Genomic DNA, 19,417 nt, shown 5'->3' on the forward strand with positions numbered 1-19,417 from the left:
ATCTTTGACTATTTTTGAACAAATGGCTATCTTGAAATTTCTATATGATGTATTTGGTCAACATACAACACAGGGGGGGGGGGCTGTCCCCAATCACTTTGACTCATAAAAAGGGCACTAGAACATCTGATTGCCTATCAAATTAGCCCATTCCAGAGTTTTTACTATTATTTCCATAAAAACCTTATATGCCCTTGGGGTATAACTTACTACCCTTGTGCTGAGAACTAGGGGAGGGGTTATCATTCTCAAAGACATTATTTCCAGACCTTTTAACTATGCTGAATGAAATTACTCAAAATTTGTCAGAATTGACAGGTGTGGGGGAGGTTGTTATCATACAATCAAATGACCGCTAAAAAAGGCACTAGCTCTTTCCATTTTCAATCAAATGAGGCTTTTTTAAAGCTTCTAAAACCAGGAATGACCATTTCAAAATTCCTATCATGTGCATTTCAGGAAATATGAAATGTGTTGGGGGAATTATCTACTGTCTGATCCCTCTGAATCTTAAGAAGGGCACTAGAACTTTTGATTACCAATGATCCCCTTTCAATATAAACCTTATATAGATTTTTTAAGAGGAACTGACATTTTTCAGCACACAAAAGTGCATGGCATATTTCTGCATAGTAGATATCAAGAGTTAATCTAACCTCATTAATGTCTTTAATGGAAGACTTTTGCAGAGGATGATATGGAACTTGGATCTTGTTTAGGATGCTATCTGAAGTTTCAATTTGCTGTGATATGTTGATTTTTCCCAATTGCAACAAGTATACCATATGAGCCTGTAGCACACCCCAAGGGCATAATTTCAAGACACAATTTAGCAATCCTCAGACATAATTTCTGGGCCTTTCAACTATGTAGAAGAAAATGTCCTTCTCAGAAATTTGGCTGAATATGGTTGGGGAAATGTTGGGCATAAAAAGGGGTTGAGTCACCCTCCAATCAGTTGTTTTGGTTGGTCCCCGAAGCCACGCCACGCCGACATGACGGCGGCGAATGAGTGATTTAGTATCGGCGGTGGCCCGCCGCCAGGCGCGCCGAATTTTTCTGATTAAAAATAATAATAAAATTCCACTTCACCAAGCACGTTCAACCTCGGCTTGGTTTTAGTAGCGATTTTTAAATGGTTGAATAAAAACATACAAGAACAATATGACAAAACAAGAATTTTTTGGGCCGTGCGGAAATTGTTCATGTTCACCGTCGATAAGACCAAGTAGAATTCTCATTTTTAGCCACTAGACCCACGGAAACCTATGTTGTGCTTATGTTTAACATTACATTGTTCCTATAAAATCGCGTGTTTAGTCATTTTCTTCTTGTTAATGATTTGGGCCAATGTGTGTGTAACTTTCAAAGTTTGAAGTTCAAACACCTCCTGTTCATCAAATACATACGAAAAGGAAATGAAAAAACAAATAACAACATCGAAAAAACACTGTATATAAGTCAGATACCATGGCTTAACAACACCAACAATTTTAAGTCAGCGGTTACATTACTTCAGTTACAATTGATGTAACAAAAGTGAGTTGGTTCACCCTGCCTGGAGCCAGTGATCTTTTTGCAATCACTATCAGTCCGGCCGTGCTAAAAATCCGTTTAGCTGGGGAACTTCTGGCCGGTACAGCTAGAACTTCTAGAACTAGAACAGCGGTACAGCGTAAACTGCCACTCGTGGGAGCTGATATTAGCATTGAACCTTGAGGTCCCACAGAATGCCGCAAATGGGCTTCTTCTTTGTATCTGCTGAAATAAGTTGTTTTTATAAGGGAGAACTAACCTGCACCTTTGCTATGGGGCATCTGCACCCTACATTGCAGGGGGAACTAAACTGCACCTTTACCCTCTTTTCTTGTCAACATGGAATAACCCTCCAAAATTCTTTTCTGAAAGAAGTGGTCAAATTATGAAGTTTCAAGTCAAAGTTTAAGGCTACTTCAACTTCAGTGTGCTCTGCTCTCTGTGCAAAAAAAGTAATTCATTTCTATAGATATATTTCTATACTATCTCTAGCTCTTTTCCAGATTAATTAAAAAAACTTTTTCCACAATATAAATTTTTCAAAGAAAAGTAAAAAACTCCATTAAACAAAAAATAAGCAAAAATAAAATCAAACAATCTACCAAGTGGGAAACTACCACAAATCACCATCGATAAATAAATGAAACCCAAAACGATCAGAAATTACAATAAATAACCGATTCAAACTCAAAACGAGCAGAAATTAACATAAATTGGGCTCAAAACCACTATGCCATCCCAAGGCCAGAACATAATTTACACTTTACTGAAAAAATATAAATGTTTTTGCTTTTATAACTTAAATAAATCAAATAATATTAACATTTTGATTACTAAATATCAGTATATGTATAATAAACTGCAATGCAGACACATTTGTATTTTTCTCAGTAAAGTGTAAATTATGTTTTGGCCTTGGGAAGGCATAGGGGTTTTGCGCCCAACTTATGTTAATTTCTGCTCGTTTTGAGTTTGACTTGGTTATTTATTGTAATTTCTGTTCGTTTTGGGTTTCATTTATTTATCGATGCTAATTTGTGATAGTTTCATGCTTGGTAGGTTATTTGATTTTATTTTTGCTCATTTTTTGTTTAATGGAGTTCTTTACTTTTCTTTGAAAAAACTTATTTTGTGGAAACAGTTTTTTTTAATTAATTTCTGTTCGTTTCATACTGACATAGTCTTTTCAGGGAAAAAGAAAATAATACTTTAAATCTTTTCGTTTTGTCAAGAATTCATAGTTTGGCCTGCTATTTGTATGCTGGAAAAAAAAATTTCAGCAATTTTTAACAACCTAGACCCTTTTAAAAATCTGGACACAAATAGTAGTGTTTAATTCAGTTTCATACTTCCTCTAGTTGACCTGAAATGGAAAACCTGATACCATTTGCAAGAAAATCTGTTTAGTTTCTTTGATAGCTTGGATACACTTATGCTATTTTCATTTGGTTAAATTTTAAGAGCAGAAGTAGCCCTGAAAGTTTGAACTCAGTCTCAGTCGTTTTTGGGATGCTGCTGAAATGCCTTATTGGGAATTAGCATTAACACAGTGCATTTTGATTTAACCTTAAGACAACATTTACTTTTTAAACATAAAGGCAAATGGGAGGGTGGGCGTGAGAGGGGAATTAGTTTCCCTCCAATCACTTGCAACTATTAAAAAGGACATCAGCCCTTTCTATTTTCAGTCGAATGAGCCCTTTTCGAATTTCCTATGACAACTCCTTCGACACGAAGTGCCTTGGTCTAAACAACAACAAAAGCAAAAAAAAATGATACATTATACCCAAATCAATCTTTACTATAAAAATGTTGAGCCTTCCAATCATTTTCGATTATTAAAAAGGGCACTAGGCCTTTCGATTTCCAATCGAATGATCCCTTTTTGAGTTTCTACGACAACGCTTTCTATAAACACCTTATATACCCTAGGGGCATAAATTACAACCCTTACCCTATGGGCTGTGAGGGTGGTTGTCATCCTCTAATACCTAATTTCCAGAACTTTGAACTACGTTAAACAAAATGGTTATCTCAAAATTTTGATTCGATGTGTTTTTGGAAATAGTGGGCGTAGAAGGAGTGTTAGTTGCCTTCCAATCACTTTCGACTATTAAAAAGGGCACAAGCCGCTCCAATTTCCAATTGAATGAGCCCTTTTCAAAGTTTCTACGACAACTTCTTCGATACGAAGTGTCCCGATCTAAAGGAAAAAAATAATAAATAGTAAATTGTGCCAACATCGTTGTTATACACCCCTAGGGCATAACTTAAGACCCTTGCCCTAAGAGTTGTAGGGGAGTATCCTCCACAAAAAATATTTTCCCTCTGGAAATCAGTTACTCTGAACAAAATGGCTATTTTAAAATTTTGATTGGATGTTTTTTTTGGAAATGTTGGGCGTGGTAGGGGTGATAGCTTCCTTCCAATCACTGTCGACTTATAAAAAGGGCACCAGCTATTCCAATTTCCAATCGAATTAGCCCTTATTGAAGTTTCTACGACAACTCCTTCGATACGAATTGCCCAGGTATGCAAAAAAAAAAAATGCCCTGCCTATGTTAACATCCTGGATTACCTAATGCTCTGTTACCTACTTCTTTTCATCCGAAAAATCAGAAAGAAAAATAAACAGAATTCTTAAGTGGAAGGTAGAATTTTTGTTTCAAGAAAAATTTCTTCTTCTCCTTCCTGCGAACCGATATACATGGGGAGCCCAAGGTGACAGTATTTATCTTTAAGAAACAGATTAGCCGGGATGACGGTTGAAGCCCGTAGGTCAATATCGATAAGCAAAAAAGAGAAGAAAAAATCAAAAAAACACGGCGGCGGATTAGTGACGCCACCGCCGATAGAATCAGCGGTGGCGTCAGCGCACTGATGCAAGCTCAGCGGTGCGCCACCGTTTTTTTTCGGTGGTGAACCACCGACCTTTCGGCGTGGCTTTGGGGTCTAGTTTTGGGATTTACAGCATGTTTTCTCAGGTAATATACTAGAATGATACCAAGAATCAGGTTGGGAGAAACTTAAATAATTGAAAACGAGTGAAACCACAAGCCAAATGAGAATCAAATATTGACCTAATTTCAATACTTAGAACTTTTGAAATGTTTGTCCTTAACTGGACGACATAATGAAGACAAGTGCGTAGGCAGAATAAGTAAACTATGCCATTATGAGCCGTTATTGCTTGCAAAATCCATAATGAAGAAAGGCTTTTAAAGGGCTAGCCCTTAAGGGTTGGGCACACGCAGCTCATTTCGGGAGCTGATTTCAACAAGGGTGTATTCCACGTCAAGTGATTCTAATTAATGATACTAAGAGGCGGGGCTTTGTGACGGTTTTCGGTGATTCATCATCATTAATTACGTTCTAGACAAGGAATGTACTAGAGCTTTAGGAATGTAATTATTCGTATTTAATGATTATCGTAAATTAATCGTAAATATTGATGCATTAATCACCGAAAAACGTCATTAAGCCCGGCCTCTTAGCATTATTGATTATAATCGGTTGACGTAGAATACACCCTTGCTAATATCGGTTCCCGAAATCAGCTATGTGTGCCTAGCTCTTTAGTTACTTTTTCACTTAAGGGCTAGGCACACGTATCTGATTTCGGGAACCGATTTCAGCAAGGGTGTATTCCACGTCGAGTGATTCTAATTAATGATACTAAGAGGCGGGGCTCAGTGACGGTTTTTCGGTGATCAATCATCATTAATTACGGTTTAGACTAGGAATGTACTAAGGCTTTTGAGCTTTAGGCATGTAAATAATCGTATTTAATGATTATCGTAAATTAATCATAATTAATGATGATTAATCCCCGAAAACCGTCACTAAGCTTTTAAGGGTTAGGCACACGTAGCTGGTTTCGGGAACTGATTTCAGCAAGGGTATATTCCATGTCGACTGATTATAATTAAGGATGCTAAGAGGCGGGACTCAGTGACGGTTTTTCGGTGATTAATCATCATTAATTACGTTCTAGACAAGGAATGTACTAGGGCTTTTGAACTTTAGGCATAAAATTAACTTAAATTACCTTAAATCGCAGCTTGGAGCGAATTTAAGGATTTTCCATCCTTGTAATGCTCCGTGATGACATCTAATGGTGTTTTTTTTGTCGTGATTCACTTGCTACATTCGGGTTGTAGACTCAGCAGCTTCCCAGTTGTAGAGGAACTCCTGCTGTTGCCAATCTTCGTCAAGTCTTCGCTTGAAGGCAATCGTCGAGTCTGCAGACACCGTATCTTCAGAGAGCTGATTCCACAAGTTGGTTATTCGTTGGCTGAAGAAATGGCTTCTCTCTCGGATAGAAGAGGGCTTCTTGAAAATTTTCATTGAATGTCTTCTTGTCACAAGGCATTCTGGGGGAGCAAGGAAACCAGGAAGAGTATTTTTGAAATGACTTTGTGGGTTAGAATCATGTCGCCTCGCTTCCTCCGGTATGTGAGAGTAGGGAGCTTCAGATGACGCAAACGCTCTTCGTATGGCACTTGGTTGAGGCCATCAACCATCTTAGTTGCTCTTCTCTGTACTTTTTCTAGCATTTCCCTGTCCTTCTTAAAATAGGGGGACGCCAGGGACATTCCAATCTCAAGGCGTGGACAAACCAGTGCCTTGTAGAGCTTCATAAATACTTTAGGACGCAGGCTAGAGATAGTTTTTTTAATAAGTCCAAGGGATTGGAAGGCAGAAGAAGATACAGATTTTTCATGAGTACTGAAACTCAGCCGATGATCAACAATGACTCCAAGATCTCTTTCTTCAGTAACTGCAGAGTGGGGGTTACCTTGGAGATGGTACTGCTGATGTGGATTATGTTTGCCAAAATGAATGACATGACATTTTTCAGCATTAAAGGAGAGGAGCCATATATCAGCCCAGCTTCCAAGAATATCAAGGTCCGTTTGTATAGATTGGAGATCAGATGGTATAGCAGCTTTGCCAACAAGTTTTAAGTCATCAGCATAAAGTGTGAGGAGGTTCGAGAGAAGGTTTGGTGCATCATTAATATAAAAATTGAAGAGACTCGTTCCAAGGATGGTCCCCTGGGGGACGCCACTTAACACAGTTATGGATGACGATAAATGAGGAACACCTTGAGAATCATAGACCCTGACGGCTTGTGTTCTTTCTGATAGGAAACTCTGTATCCACTGCACAGTAACACCATCAACAGCTGCTGCCTTCAGTTTGGTGATCAGGAATTCATGACGTACCCTGTCGAAAGCTTTTGAGAGGTCCAGGAGCACCATATCAACAGGAAATCTTCGATCCAGCAGTGATGGTACATACTCGTATGTCTGTATTCGGTTAGTGTCCACGGATCTACCAGATCTGAAGCCATGTTGAGAAGGAGTTAGTATGTTGTTAGTTTCAAAGTGCTCAATGAGAGCTCTATTTACAAATCCCTCGAGCTCCTTTACAACCACAGAAGTGATGCTGATGGGACGGTAATTTTCAGCACAATCCTTGGGGCCTTTTTTGTGGATTGGCTTGACATATGACGTTTTCCAATCTGTAGGTAGCTCTCCGTTTTCTTGGGACAGCTGGAAGAGTCTGCACAGAGGAGAAGCAAGGACAATTCTACACTCTTGAAGAAGCCTTGGATGTAACCCGTCAGGTCCTTTGGACTTGTTAACATCGAGTTTATCAAGGCTAGATAAGACCATTTCTACAGTAACTAACAGGCTAGGCATTGGGGCAGATACAGAATGTGATGGTGCTGCAGGGATGGTTGGACAAGACCGGGTGGTGAAAGCGGAGGCAAACTGGACATTTAGTAAATTAGCTTTATTTATCGGCGACGAGTGCGTTACCCCGCTATGTTTGAGGTCAGGAATGGTGTGACGGTTAGGACTTTTAGCAGAAACATGCCTCCAGAAGGATTTGAGGTTTGCCTTGATATCAATGGCAAGCTTCTCCTTATATTCAGACTTCAGTTTCCTAACTGAGTCTGAGACGAGATTCCGAGCTTTCGCATACCTTAGCCAATTTTCCTGTGTTTTTTTCTTTTTGTACCTTTTCCAAGCTCTGGCTTTCCTATTGATAGTCATCTTTGTATCCTTTGTGAGAAACGAAAGTGTTTTTGGTTGTCTTCGATAAATAACACGGGAGTGCTTCTTTTCTGTTGACAGGAGAGTTTCCTTGACCTTCAACCATGACGTGTTGATATCAGAGGTAATAAGCTCTGACCAATTAATTGATACCAATTCCCGCTGTATTTCATGATAGTCAATAAAAGTTTGAGGGCGCAATTAATCATATTTAATGATTATCGTAAATTAATTGTAATTAATGATGATTAATCACTGAAAACCGTCACTAAGCCCCGCCTCTTAGCATCATTAATTATAATATCCAGACTTGGAGTATACCCTTGCTGAAATCGGTTCAGCCCTTTATTTAATGATTTGTCTATAGATTTATATTTTCGGCAGTGCTGGACTGAACCATTTGAAAGTAAAAGTCATGCTTCGAATTTTGTCAACCAAGAGGCTTTTCACTAGCATGACGAACCTGATATTCGAAACACTTCTTGTTGAACATCCTTCACCTTTTGTTGCTCATGTTCACCTCAATCGGCCAGAGCAATTAAACAGCATGAATCAAACTTTTTGGAGGTAGCAGGCCTACTCCATTACATGATAAACTAGGCCTATTCGATTTACCACACAACAATTAATTTTAAGTTCTAGGCCACAAAAAATGAAGGTAAAATTCTACTTTAGCTACTTTTGGCTATCTTGGGAAGGGGTTAGGTTAGGAAAATGAGACTTTCAGGGATGGGTCTATGGGCTAAAGTATGTCCCGGGAAGGTATTTTGAAGTGCTCACCTCCACTCCTTCTCCCTCTAGAGGGTCCTGAAATGTGCCTACATGACAGGTCTATACCCATTGAAATTTTTACAAAACAACATTTTACATTAATTTTCAGTTATCAGTTTCTATGTCTCTGGCTTTAGCTCTGAAAATCCAAGTTCAGTTATTTGAGCAGAATTTTAAGACATATAAACAGTTTATTTCCAAAATTTAGGAAATGTATTTGCATATCTTTAAAACCTTATAAATTGGGATTGAGCAAAGTTGTGAAGCTGAAAACAATTTTGTTGTACTTCATTTAAGCAGAAGATCTACTTTGCTAGGTTTCACTTCTATAACTCCCATATTTTTTAAAGGTCATCAAAGGTCAGGACCCTCTAGAGGGAGAAGGAGTGGAGGTGGGTACTTCAAAATATCTTCCCGGGACATACTTTCACCTGTAGACCCATCCCTGAAAGTTTCATTTTCTTAACCTAACCCCTTTCCAAGATAGTCAAAAGTAGCTAAAGTAGAATTTTACCAAATCTATTTATAAGAAAGCGGTAAAATTCTATTTTTGGGTAGCCTATCATGGAAAGGGGTTAGATCAGGGAAATATCTCCACTCCTTCTTCCACTAGAGGGTAGGTTAAAATTCTACTTTTGCTACTTTCAGCTATCATGGAAAAGAGTTATGGTAGGAAAATGAAGCTTTCAGGGATGGGTCTACAGTGTAAAGTATGTCCTGGGAAGGGATTTTGAAGTACCTACCTCCTCTCCTTCTTCATTTAGAGGGCCCTGAAATGCACTTGCATGACTGAAATTTTGACAAAACAACATTTTACTTTGATTTTCAGTTATCAGTTTCTTTTTCTCTGGCTTTACTTCTGAAAATGCAATTTCAGTTATTTGAGTAGAATTTTGAGCCATGTCAAGGTTTTTGTTTTTTGTAAATTTTTACCAAATCATATTATTGACTCACAAATAATGTGAATATACCACGTGATGCCTTTTTTATGCTCTTTATGAATATAATAATGATTTTTGTCAGAAATGGATTTCAGCCCCTACCTCAATATATACCAATTCAGGGTATATATTTGCACATTAGGGGGGTGGGGGACAGTTTAATCTTACCTCTCATTTACATTGGAAATAAAATTTGCCCCCCCCCCCGTATGTGCAAATATATACCCTGAATTGGTATAAACATTGGTGGGGGTAAAATTCATTTCCAACAAAAATGATTATTATATTTGGAAAGAGCATAAAAAAGGCATCAAAGTGGTATTTTTACTTTATTCATGAGTCAATAATATGATTTGGTAAAAATGTATCTTTTTTTTCAAATTGTGATTGAGCAAAATTGTGAAGCTGAAAATAATTTTGTTGTACTTCATTTAAGCAGAACATCTATTTTGTATGGTTTCACGTTTATAACAAACAGATTGTTAAAGGTCATCAAGGATCAGAACCCTCTAGAGAGAGAAGGAGTAGAGGTAGGTACTTCAAAATACCTACCTGGGACATACTTTAGCCTGTAGACCCATCCCTAAAAGTTTCATTTTCCTAACCTAACTCCATTCCAAGATAGCCGAAAGTAGCTAAAGTAGAATTTTACCAAGGGTAGTGACTTTTGATGACCTTTAAAAATACTTCTGCAGAAATCAAGTACAAAAAAAAATTCAGCTTCACAACTAGGTAGGCCTATGCTCAATCTGAATTTATGAGGGTTCAAAGATCTAAAAACACATGAAACCATTTATATGGCTTAAAATTGGATGGGGAGGAGGGTGGGAGTTTTATATATTTTTCTAATATATAGGATCTAAGAAATTCATGATTTTCTTGTTAAAAAAAAATATAGGAAAAACAAGGAAAGAAGTGAAGATAAAGGTTTTCCCCCTGCAAAATGTGATAACTATCATTATTCTGTTTATCCTATTATGAAGTAAGAATTCTTTTCTTAACATGTTTCCTTATATCCAGCTGGGCTCCTAGGCTTATGCCCAAATTTCTAAGACTTAGAAATCAGGTAAGGGTTAACATGGAAGCTTGACAATACATTACCAGAGTATATTTTTGGCCATGGATTCATTACTAAAAGTTTTTTTCCTGACCTGACCCTTATCCTAAATCACGGAAAGTTGCTAAACTAGAATCTACCAAAAACTAAGCTATGTCACCAGTCTTGTATATTGAATACCCTGAACTAAAGAAGAGGGCTAGACTATAGTAACAAGCTATAGGATTTATCACCTATATTAAAAATAATAAATGTTTTCACAGCTCTATTCCAGTCAAGTCCCTCCTCCACTGCTGCCTCACTATAGCAGGGCTGTAACATAGGGGGATGCCCCCCCCCCAATGTTTTTGGTCACTTGGTAAAAAAATAAGTTGGTAAAAGCATGGCACAAAGCACTGCAATTTGTCTGATACTGCTAAAATTCTTTGTTCAGTTCAATAAAGATTACAAGAAAACATATCATCTACAGAAATTTTGAACTTGGTTGGTAAATGTGGCAGTTTTACAGAGTCCTGCCATAATTTTATGGATGGTGCCACAATTTTCCATTCAGTTGAATAAACAGCATTAAAATAGTGACATGATATTTACCAAAATCTTAATCTTGGTTGTAAATGCAGTGGTTTTACTGACTTGTGCAGTGATATTACATATTGTATTTGAAATGGAAATTATGCCAATTTCTGACAAAAACAGTCAGTAAAAATGACCAGCCAGTCAGTAAAATCTCTAGCCCCCCCCCCCACACAAAAAAAAATTGGCTAGGAACAACACTGCACTGTAGCACTGGAGTATATAAGAAACTGCAGATTGGTAGTTCATATTAGCCTAAATATTTGGCTATTTTATAGGACAGACTAGATATAAGATACAAAATAAAGCCAGATTAGAAAAACAAAATCAACAAATATGTAATCATTTAAGGTAATATTTGGCTTGATTGGAGATTTTAGATACTACTACTTACTACTCACTGCAGGACCAAGCTGCCTGAGGCCAACACAGCTATGCAGGTTCCTCCTTCATCCAAATATATTCAAAGCCTCCCTCTTTACACCCTCCCAGGAAGTTTCCATTTCCTTTAAATCTTTCTTTATGATATCCTCCTACCCCAGACAAGGACAACCTGCTTTCTGTTTAGTCCTAGACTGTTGGCCAAAAAGGATATTTTTGAAAATTCATCTTAAGTAGGCCACAAAATTATGTTAAGAATTTTTTCATAACCATTTTGTTGTGTTTTTACAAGCAGGGCAAAAAAAAATTAGGGAGTGTAGGTTCAAACCCCCTACCCCTTCCCCCTGAATACAGCCTTGCTGATAACATAATTATTTACATTTCTTAAGTTGGCTTTTTTTTACATAGTATCTGCAGCCTGTCCAGTGTATTGCTAAAGCATAGCTCTGCAGCATAATACACATCTTTGGTCAAAATGTATTTTGAATACAAGTGCATTAAGTTGAGAGTGAGGAAAGAATCTTCAAGTTGATGTAGGAATTTGAGTACATATTGATTGCTGCAGATATTGCACAAACAAGAAAGACTTTGAAAAATTATTGAAGTGAAAAAGATGGCCAGAGCTAGGGAAAATCATTCAAGATGGATATCTTCTGACATCCTATTCAAGAGAATTTAGTTTTAAAAGTTTCTGTTTATTTTGTTATACAACAGTTACCTTTAAGAGAAAACATAAGAAAGGATACTTTGATATCAAGTCAAAATTTATGGATCTGATTTTATTGGATCTAAAGCCTTCAACAAGGTGCCTCAACACTCAGATTAAAGGTTATGGTAGCACTGACAGGGTCAATTGGGTCATGGACTTTCTGACAGGTCAGACTCAGCAGGGGTGAATACTCAGCCAATGGTAAGAAGGTTTTCTCCAGAGCATGTGATAATGTAAGCAGAGTCCCCCAAGGCACTCTTATGGGTTCTAATATATTCCTTCTTAATATCAACAATATGGTGAATGGAATAAAAAACAACACCACTCTCTATGCTGATGCCTTCCTTGCCAAGGTGTTCTGAACAATATTCCCTGATGCTTTACCAGAAGGCTTCTTTTTGATTGCTAGAAAAATGACATACAGTACTTGTTGATGGAGCCTAGTTATCCAAACTTTTGAAAAATTCTAGTCAAATACACCCAGAAATCTCACTTTGTGCTGGAATATGATGAAACAGCAAACAATGGTGAGGTAAAGGAACTCCAAATAAGAATTTGATCAAACAGTTTGTGGTAACGAACTGTAAGTAAGGAGCGACCTGGCTCAATGGTAACCGAAACTCTAGAAAACGGGTTTTTGATACCAATAGATATATCAAAAGAATCAGATTTCAATGCTGATTTCAAATATATACATTTCATCAAGTTTAATGCTACCCATCAATATTTAGGCGCCTGAGAAAATTTTGAGGATTTTCAAAAAAGAGGGGAAAGACCCCCTGAAAACTATAGAACCTTAATGAAACTAACACCATCATATTCAGCGTATCAGAGAACCCTACTCTAGACGTTTCTAGCTCCTATCTACAAAAATGTGGACTTTTGCATTTTTTGCAAGAAGAAAGATCACGGAAGCGTGTTTTTTTGTTGTTTTTTTTTGTTTTTTTTCCCCAGGGGTGATCGTATTGACCCAGTGGCCCTAGAATATCTTAGGAGGGCTCATTGGAACGGAAATTAAAAGTTCTAGTGCCCTTTTTAAGTGACCAAAAAAAATGGAGGGCAACTAGGCCCCCTCCCAGGCTTATTTTTTTCCCAAAGTCACCCGATCAAAATTTTGAGATAGCCATTTTGTTCAGCATGGTCGAAAATATGATAAATATGTCTTTTAGGATGACTTAATCGCCCGATGTTCCCAGTGGGAGGGCTAAATTTTATTAATTTTACCAATTTTTAAATTTTTGTTTGGTTTTTTGGGATTTATACATAAATTTTCAGTTGTTTTTTTTTCTGTTAGTGGGAGGGATGGGTGGGTCGGGGGTTATGTTGGAGGATCTGTTCATGAAGGAAGTTTTCATGGGGGAAGGGAAATTGCCATGAAGGGGGCGCCAGACTTGCCAGCATTATTTGTTGGTTATTGGGAAGTATACAACCATTTTCAGGAAGGATTTTTTCTGGAGGGGGGGGGGCTAGACGAGGGGGTTAATCTGGAGAATATTTCCGTGGAGGATGTTTCTTTGGGGTAAGGGACATTTCTATGAAGGGGGGCGCCGAATTTCCAAGCATTATTTAAAAAACGATCAGAAATTAAATAAAAAAAAACAAGTTTTTTCAACTGAAATGTAAGAAGGAATATTAGAACTTAAAACGAACAGAAATTATAACGTGAGGGGGTTCTCCCCCAAGTCAATACCTTGCTCTTTACACTACAGTTTTTTTTTAGTTATTTAAAAATATATATATTTTATATTTAACCGTCCTTGTTTTTTCTTTTTTTTTTTAATAAAATTTTTTTTTAAATTTTAACTTACATTGCGTGGAATTTACTACGGGTACAACCCCCTCATATACGTAATAACATATACGTAATAAAAAAAACAATAAAAAAACAAGCAATACGGCTCACTAGTAATCAAAACTTTTAAACACGGAATTTTAATGTCAATAAATGTATCAAAAGAATGTGTTTATAATGCTGATTCTAAATATATAAATTTTATTAAGTTTAGTATTACTCATCAAAGGCTACGAGCCTGAGAAAATTTACTCGATTTTTAAGGAGGGGGGAAACATCCCCTGCATTACCTAAAAAACAATCAGAAATTGAATAAAAAAAAAACAAGTTTTTTAAACTGAAAGTAAGGAGCGACATTAAAACTTAAAACGAACAGAAATTATTCCGTATATGAAAGGGGCTGTCCCCTCCTCAACGTCTCACTCTTTACGCTAAAGTTTTTTATTGTTTTAAAAAATAAAGTTGTGAGAAAGAGTCAAACTTTAGCGTAAAGAGCGAGGCGTTGAAGAGGGGACAGCCCCTTTCATATACGGAATAATTTCTGTTCGTTTTAAGTTTTAATGTTGCTCCTTACTTTCAGTTTAAGAAACTTGTTTTTTTTTATTTAATACTGGTCAAAAGAGCAGAAACAAGTGGTTACTTGGTATCTTTGGACATATTATATGGGACATGCAACCAGTGAAGATCTGAGTAAAAAAATCCTGCAGAGTATTGAAGATGAAGGACCTTCACTTGAGATATTGTTAATGCTTGCAAGTAATGGCCCAGCTCTCAATAAGAAAGTGTGGTCAATTGTAGACTCAGAAAAGAGAAAAGGGTATTCAAAAGGCCTATTGAATATTGGAACCTGCAACATTCATGCAATGCATAATGCATTCCTGAAAGGGCTATAAGAACTTGTGGAGGAGGGCTCTGATATGATCATGACTGTTTACCACTTTTTCAGCAGATGGCCGGCTTGTTCTGACAATTTCAGCCAGTGCCAATGGAAAGTTAAAGTTCCTCAGCATGAGTTTGAGAAGGACATTCCCATGAGATTGTTCACCATAGGGGAAGCACCAAGCACCTTGATCAAACAGTGGCCTGCATTGATAGCGTATTTCCTAGAATTTGTGGCAAAGAAAAATAGTCTATATATATATATATATATATATATATATATATATATATATATATATATATATATATATATATAGTACTGGAGTCAAATGCACTGGAAGTACTGGATGTCAAATGCAAAATATTAGAAAATTGTAAGTTGTCTAAAAAAACCAACAATGAAAGCCAAAATTGAGTTTACTGCAAGTTCTGCAACAACTTTTACCACTTTTAGTGGTGTATTTCAAAACAGGAGCCATTAATATCATGCGGTACACTTTGTGATGGTTATGCACAGTTCTTTTGGGGCAGATTGTGCTGGCTGATGATGTCAATCTCCAGATCCTTGGTGTTTTTGAAGGCTTAGATAGTACTGCAGATATTTACCAAGAACAACCCTTGTGTAATGAAAGGGTCCTGGCTGCCCTGGATTATTTGAAAATTATTCTGAAAGATGCACATTTTTTTTTCCTGAGAATCAGGGTTTATATCAAAGCTGCTGTACAGTACCTGTTGACAAAGTGCCATGTGAACAACAAGTTTTTACAAAGCCATGCCTGCTAAAGCCCTCCCAGTCCAGACTGCCAAAGAGCCAGTTGCAGTGATATCCTCCACATTGCAAGAGAACTTCCATTTGAGACAGACATCAAGCAAGTCCAGGGAGGATGGTTGTTGTTACATTCACATCCCATGCTGCCTCCCATGGAGAGTACTCAAATCAACAGCTATTGGCAAAGGATCCTGGAACTGAAGATACCGTCTGGTGAAACCAAATATCAGGCGATAGGTCAGATTGTCCAGGCAGCTGCATTGCTCTGTCATGGAAGTGCAGACATAGAGAGAGGATTTTTTTGGTCAGCTCTGCTGATCTAGCCTTCAAGCGCATACAGAAGAGCAGAGACTGAATGCTAATGCTTTTGTTTTTTATGCATTCTGCAACTATGAGAATAGACAAGAGCATTTGCTGATCACAAAGAAGCTGCTTTGTTTGGCTAGATATATGAACTATACCTTATTGAGTGAAGACAGGAAGAATTAGAGAGAGAGGAGTTTGAAGCTGAGAAGAAAGATGCTGAACAAGAAATCCAGGAGATGGCGTTAATAAAGCAGAAAATAGCAGGCCTAGAGTCAGGCATTGTACACAAAAAAGAGATGGTTAAGCAGAAGAAGGAAATAGGCAATAACCTTCTGAGAGAGGTAGGGGAACAGTTGAAGAAAGCTGTGGAAAAGAAGGAATTCCTGAACATTGGTCTTGCTCAAAGTATGCTGGAAGCAGCATTAAAAGCTTGCTCCAAAGAAAGGGAATGGCAGATGATGCTGAATCAGTTGAAGCACTTGTTCTGATGAGGAAATCTGAACTAATTGATTGCCTTTCGAAAAAGTCAAAGAAGTGATGACATAATATCCAGTGATAGCTTATGCCTAGTGGCAAATGCTTGTTTTTCAATAATGAAGTTTTTTCTTTACTGATGTTCAGTTTTCGTTCCTAGTACCATAATCAAAGTTGTACATTTATCAAAGTTATCGTTTTGTATAAGTAAATAAAATCAGTTTAAGAAAAAAATAAGGATTTTAGCCTTTCTGTTCATAACCTCTTGGACTCATAGACTAGTGATGATCTTACGATAGTAGTTGGGATCCTTGTAATCTATCTGTCTATGCTCTGACAAATTCTGAGTAGTCACTTTTTGTCACTTTTGTGTCCTCAAGTAACTAAAATCACTTACTCGTGCACCTTGTTTTAGCCAACCCCTGAAGTTGGCTAAAAAGCAAACAATGAAAACCAAAATTGAGTTCATTGTAAGATCTGCAGCTTCTTTCACCGCTTCTACTGGTGTATTTCAACAACAAGAGCTGTTAATTCATGTGGTACACTTTGAGCTGAGATGGTTATGCACAGTTCTTTTGGGGTAGATTGTGCTGAATGATAATGTCAATCTCTGGATCCTCTGTGGTTTTGATCCTCTGTGGTCTGTGGTACTGCAGATGTTTACCTACAGCAACCCTTGTGTAATGAAAAGGTCCTGGCTCCCCTGAATTCTTTGAAAGTTGTTCTGAAAGACGGAAATTTGTTTTTCTGAGAATCAGGAAGCATATCAAAGCTGCTGTACAGTACCTGCTGATAAAAAGCCCTGTGAACAGCAACTTTATCCAAAGCTTTGCCTGCCTGATCCCTCCCAGTACAGATTGTCAAAGAGGAAGTTTCAGTGATATCCTCCACATTGCAAGAGAACTTCCATTTGAGACAGATATTGAGCAAGTCCAGGGAGAATGGTTGTTATTACTGTCAGATCCCGTGCCACCACCCATGGAGAGTACTTGAATCAACAGCTATGTGCAGAAGATCCTGGAACTGAAGACACCATCTGGTGAAGCTGAATATCAGGCCTTAGGTTGGATTGTCGGGACAGCTCTGTCACTCTGCCTAGGAAGTGCAGACGTAGAGAGAGGATTTTCTCAGTCAGCTCTGCTGATGACTAGCCTTCAAGCGCATAAAGAAGAGTTGACTCAGAATCCTATGGCTTTGGTTGCAGATGCGCTCTGTGACTATGAGAACAGACCAGAGCGTGTGCTGATCCCGAAGAAGCTGCTTTATCTGGCTAGATCAGCTAGAGCCAGCAATGAACTATAGCTTATTGAGCAGACAGGAAAAATCAGAGACTGAGAAGCTTAAAGCTGGGAAGAAAAATGCTGAACAGGAAATCCAGGAGATTGCATAGAAGAAGCAGAAAAAAGCAGACCTAGAGTCAGAAAGAGTACGAAAAAAAGAGGTTGTTAAACAGAAGAAGGAAGTAGGCGATACCCTTCTGAGAGAGGCAGGGAAACGGTTGAAGAAAGCTGTGGAAGAAAAGGACTTCCTGAACATTGGAAGCAGCATAAAAATCTCGCTCCAAAGAAAGGGAAAGGGCAGATGACACTGAATCGGGTGAAGTACTTGTTCTGAAGAGGAAATCTAAAATAATCGATTGTCTTTCAAAAAAGTCAAAGAAGTAATGGCATAAAGTCCAGTGATTGCTTATACCTAGTCATGGCAGATGCTTGTTTTTCAGTGACTGAAGTTTTTCTTTATGAAAATTCAGTTTTCATTCCTAGTACCATAATCAATACTGTACATATATCGACGTTATCGTTTTGTATAAGTAAATAAAATCAGTTGAAGAAAAAATAAGGATTTCAGCCTTTCTGTCTGTAACTTCTTGGGCTCTCATAGGCCAGTGAGGATCTGACGGTAGTTATTGGGATCCTTGTAATCCATCTGCCTATGCTCTGACTGCATCTGAGTAGTCACTTTTTAGGTGTCCTCAAGTAACTACAGTCATTTTTTTTTGCGTACCTCGTCGTGGCCGACCCCTGTAACATCTAACCGTAAAGAACCACTAACCGTCATAATATCTAAAAAATTTATCTGTTTATATAATAGTAATAAGTATATAATAGGTTATAAACAAATTTCGGCTATATATTCGCACATCAGGGGGATGGGGTTAAAGGATAGCATTAAGTCCAGAACTGCCAAGAAGTGGAATCACAATTTGTGGAGATATAAGTAGAACTGCCCAACCCATTGGGGCCAACTTCATCATACAAGTTTCTTACGGGGGGTTGCTGTTGTTTAGCAGTGTGAACTTTAAACCACTCAAGAAGGGTCATTAGAGGCCATACCTACCTTTTTGGCACCATTACCAAGTGGGCTTAAATTGCAACTCTCCAGAAGACCTCTTACAGCATGTCACTAGGTCCAAAAACAGTAGCAAAATTTCACCATCTTCAACATGGAGCTCAACATATCCAGTAGGGACCCTAATTTTGCTTCCTAAGTACAAATTAAAGTGAAAGAAATGAAATTTGTGAAAGACTCCTTTCTGTCAGCAAAGAAAGAAACAATGACTGGAGAAAACCATCTGTTCATGCAAAAGTACAATGGTGGACTTCCATACCCCTGACACTGTATATGCAGTTGTATGATCACTTCCTTTTTGAATATATCTTAATTTACCCATGAAGTTTGCCAAAGCATTAGATATTTTTAGATATTTGTGGAATACTTCCTGGAAAATGGCAAAGAGCAACTATCTATCAGTGACCTGTGAGCAAAAATGAAAGAGTTTTTGTTGGAAGATGGGCTTGGGCCATATAGCGTATGGTATATCAAAAAAGCTGCAAGAATGCATCAAGGAAAAGCTTTTTGTTGCCAATAATGACTGAAAATCTAACGTGGTTACTTCTAGTAAGAACACATCTTACATCCTTCACAAATACTACTACTACTAAGAACTGACTGCAGCACCAAGCCGCCTGAGGCCAACACAGCGGTACACGCTCCTCCTCCATCCCATTCTATTCAAAGCCTCCCTTTTTACACCCTCCCACTAAGTTCCCATTTCCTTTAAATCTTTCTTTATGACTTCATCCCACCTCAGACGAGGACGACTTGCTTTCCATGTAGCCCTAGACGGTTGTGCGAAAAGAACAATCTTCAGCTATCTGTCATCC

The 19,417-nt window shown here is 37.9% G+C and overlaps 1 protein-coding gene across 1 annotated transcript in view; it reads left to right on the forward strand.

The window, feature by feature from the left end:
- The first annotated feature begins 8,006 nt into the window (after positions 1-8,006).
- The window catches only part of LOC148956296 (delta(3,5)-Delta(2,4)-dienoyl-CoA isomerase, mitochondrial), a 57,775-nt gene continuing 46,364 nt past the window's right edge, over positions 8,007-19,417 (forward strand). Inside the window, exon 1 of the mRNA XM_089102942.1 lies at positions 8,007-8,168. Coding sequence (XP_088959068.1) covers positions 8,017-8,168 — 152 coding nt within the window. The 5' untranslated portion in view covers positions 8,007-8,016. The remainder of the gene's footprint in view (positions 8,169-19,417) is intronic.

This window comes from Artemia sp. Qi Xiang Cuo, chromosome 1, assembly GCF_049724085.1.
Source record: "Artemia sp. Qi Xiang Cuo chromosome 1, ASM4972408v1, whole genome shotgun sequence".
NCBI classification, from domain to species: domain Eukaryota; kingdom Metazoa; phylum Arthropoda; class Branchiopoda; order Anostraca; family Artemiidae; genus Artemia; species Artemia sp. Qi Xiang Cuo.